Below are 3249 nucleotides of genomic sequence, written 5' to 3'. Positions count from 1 at the left end.
TTTGCGAGTCTATTCTTATAAAAACGAGACTTTTCCTCTAATAATTTTTACGACTTTATTCTTGTATATTAATTCATTATTTTTCTTTAGTGGTGACCTCACGTAATTCTGTTGTAGATTTATCCAATAAAAATTTGTCTTGGTTTCGGCATTGTCAGTTGTGCTTCATAAACGACACACTTGTGTGTGTTTGTGTCGTTCTAATAAAGCTTTTCTCTACTCCATCTTCACAGGTTCTCCCTGAAAGAAGCCCGTCTTCTGCCGTCATCCTTTTGGCACAGATGTATTATTGTATTGATGATTTCATAGCATTGTAATTACTCATATTTGCCGTCTTTAAAAATGGATTAAACAGGGTTGTGATGAAGTGTTGCGTCTCATCTATTCCTCTGCATTTGTATGAAGTTTGTCAAAGCATGTTTGAGTGTTTTAATACAGTTTGTTCATTAACGAACTGCATTATAAAGTGTAAACAATGTTCAGAGTGATGTTTATTTGACTTTTAGCAATTAAAATAAATGTGTAATGCAAGAGATCCTACTAAACAAACATTTTTTGGGTGGATACAACAACATTTGGAGCTTCTAGTAAACCTGAATCGTATTATATAAACCCACAAAGCGAGATTTAACATTAAAGACTTATATTGCAAAGCAAAAACACATGTATAATTTTGTGTATTTTCAAAAAATCCTGTACAAGTACTTAAATCAATATTTTTCAATTAAAATCTCAACTGAAACTATAAAACTCACCCAGACTTTTGTTTTTTGAATTCAAATTACTGTCTGTATAGAAACATTTTTGATTGTTTGCTAAAGTTTGAATTGACTTTTGCTGTAAGAGGCTTGTGTTGTAAATACATTGGGCCAAAAATGGACTTTATTAAGGACAGCAATGAGTGAAGGTTAAGTGTTTGCTTTTCTTAATCCATAAATTTTGCATGGCTGTGATTTACTGAGTGAACATTGGTCCTTCTGGGAGGAGACGATGTCAGTTCAATATTCCTTTTTTTTGTTTGTTTTGTTTTTTTGGTCTCATTTTTAGCTCCCCTTGGTTGTGAAAACAAGTACTGTGATGAAATGTGTTAATAAATCATGCTTTATTTGTGCGAAAAATGTTGCCTTTTTTCCTCTCTGTCTCAACATTCACTTAGACCAGCGAGGATCTTTGATTTAAGTCACAAAAACAGTAAAAAACACAAATATCCTTTCTTTTTTTAAACAAGTCATTTGTTCACACATGTCCATACGCTACAGCTAAAGCATTTTGGAAACAAACTAAAGACATTAAATCAGGACTCAAAGCATGTGCGAACCTGTGAAACAGCTTATGTTTGTCATAAACTTCAAAACGCCTCAAACACAGTAAAAAGCTTACAGCCTCCTTATGAGCTCAGGAAACATTGCTGCTCCACACTGAGTTGGCAATACAACCAACAAGTGAAAGCATGAGATGGTTCCAACATTCCAAAAGAAAAAAACAAATCAAAACAACCACAACATTTTTAGATATGTACATAAAAATACAAGTGCCCCCTTTTCCACTGCAACATTTTTGTGTTTTAAAGATCAAGTCAGATGCTTTCTGTGACGCTCTTATTTTGAAAGGACTACAGTAGACCTCAGCAACCGAGCTTTTGTGTTTTGATTTTACTTGATCAAAAAAATTGTATCAGTCCCTCAAGATGCAAAAACTTTTTTCGATGCCAGATATAAGCTTGATTACATTTTTAAAAACATAAAGCACAACTGTGTTGCCAGATTTGGTAAAACACAAATTAAAATACATCTTCAGAACTCTGTTTTGTCTTTGCTTGAGCTTGTTAGTTTTCTAAACTCCTAAAATAATGTTGCTATACAAATGTCATGTTCAAAGCTAGCTTTGCAGTAGACTTTCCCCGTTGTCGTGGCAACTGCATCATCGTCATACTCGCTAAATCACCAACTATTACTGCAAAAGATTTGAAATTTTTCCACACCAGCTCAGTAGCTTCATGTTAAAGTGCAGATCTAACATCCCAAACAATTTAAAAAGGTATATAGTATAATGTAAAAACATGGTATCACATCTTTTTTATATATATTTTCTATTGTTATTTTTTTAAGTGGTCCTTGTGGTGGGAAGCACAATGGAGCCTGCGGCTCACATCCTCCATGGCCCCGTGACGACGGTCACTGGAGATCTTCTTCCTCCAGGTGTCCTGCGTTTGTTAACTGGAAATCCTCTGCTCCTTCAGAATATCATAGATGCCCCCTTCTTTACTAAGCTTCTCGAAGAAGGGGATGAGATCCAGGAGCTCCGTGTCTGACATGTCATCAAACCAGGACTCCACAGGAACCTGCAAGTCAGAAACAACAAGTTCGGGTCTATTTCAGTACATCCAAGGAGAAAGAAACACAAATACTGTAATTATGTCTAGACAGCACATTCCACATTATTGCAGGCACATATTTTATTGTTTTTCAGGCTAAACAATATGACCTATTGCTACAGTATAAAATAACTCTGATTTGAACTCTACTTCATTTTTTAGGTGCTTAAATTGGGACTTGGGACCCTTTATATGTTGGACTGGTTTAGTTTAACCCTCAAATACCTCATTAATCAACTTTGATAATATATTTAGTGAATTTAAAGACACTAACTCATTACTGTGACCTTCCAAACAAGATAAAAGGATAGCGCAGCCATTAGGAAATACATCTTCATTCAAAGCAGCACAACAGTGTCAGGTGGATGAAACTGTTCATGACTAATATGAACAGCTGCATCTATGTTTTTCCAAAAGAACATCACCCCCCAAAGAGCTGCTCTGCATCAGTCAGCTTGCCTCTTTCCCATTATAGTTCAATCCGGTGCCACATGTGGCTAAGGTCAGTGACCAACACATTCTCACTCCAAAGTCGTCACGTATTGATGTTTGGTTAAAGTCCCCTCTGCGTTACTTTTTGACGTTTTGGGTGTCCACAACTTGTTGATTTTTGACATACTGGGTGTTCCCATTAAATCACGGGTGTCAAACCTCCGCGAACCAGAACCGATCCAGTACTCCGTAGCACACGATCCCCAAACCCGGTATCAGTACTTTAACGTTAACCAGACACAGTACCAGGCGCAAACCAGTGCTGGGTTAGGGTTAGGTTACTGGTACTGGGTTAGGGTACTGGTCTGGACATGTCCCAATGACTAGTACGCATCCGTTACTGTATCCAGAGGGTTGAGGACCCTTAATTTCTCCAACAGTCA

General features: G+C 36.8%; 2 protein-coding genes across 2 annotated transcripts in view; one reads left to right on the top strand and one right to left on the bottom strand.

Moving 5' to 3' along the window:
* The window catches only part of obsl1b (obscurin like cytoskeletal adaptor 1b), a 41141-nt gene extending 40023 nt beyond the window's left edge, over positions 1–1118 (top strand). The window contains exon 25 of the mRNA XM_024287160.2: positions 234–1118. Coding sequence (XP_024142928.1) covers positions 234–244 — 11 coding nt within the window. The 3' untranslated portion in view covers positions 245–1118. The remainder of the gene's footprint in view (positions 1–233) is intronic.
* A 56-nt stretch (positions 1119–1174) lies between these two features.
* Positions 1175–3249, bottom strand: part of LOC112155503 — a 14721-nt gene continuing 12646 nt past the window's right edge. Inside the window, exon 6 of the mRNA XM_024287161.2 lies at positions 1175–2341. Within this exon, the coding sequence (XP_024142929.1) occupies positions 2213–2341 (129 nt within the window). The 3' untranslated portion in view covers positions 1175–2212. The remainder of the gene's footprint in view (positions 2342–3249) is intronic.

The sequence above is a fragment of the Oryzias melastigma genome, linkage group LG21 (assembly GCF_002922805.2).
Source record: "Oryzias melastigma strain HK-1 linkage group LG21, ASM292280v2, whole genome shotgun sequence".
NCBI classification, from domain to species: Eukaryota; Metazoa; Chordata; class Actinopteri; order Beloniformes; family Adrianichthyidae; genus Oryzias; species Oryzias melastigma.
This window is presented reverse-complemented; position numbering and strand designations above follow the sequence as displayed.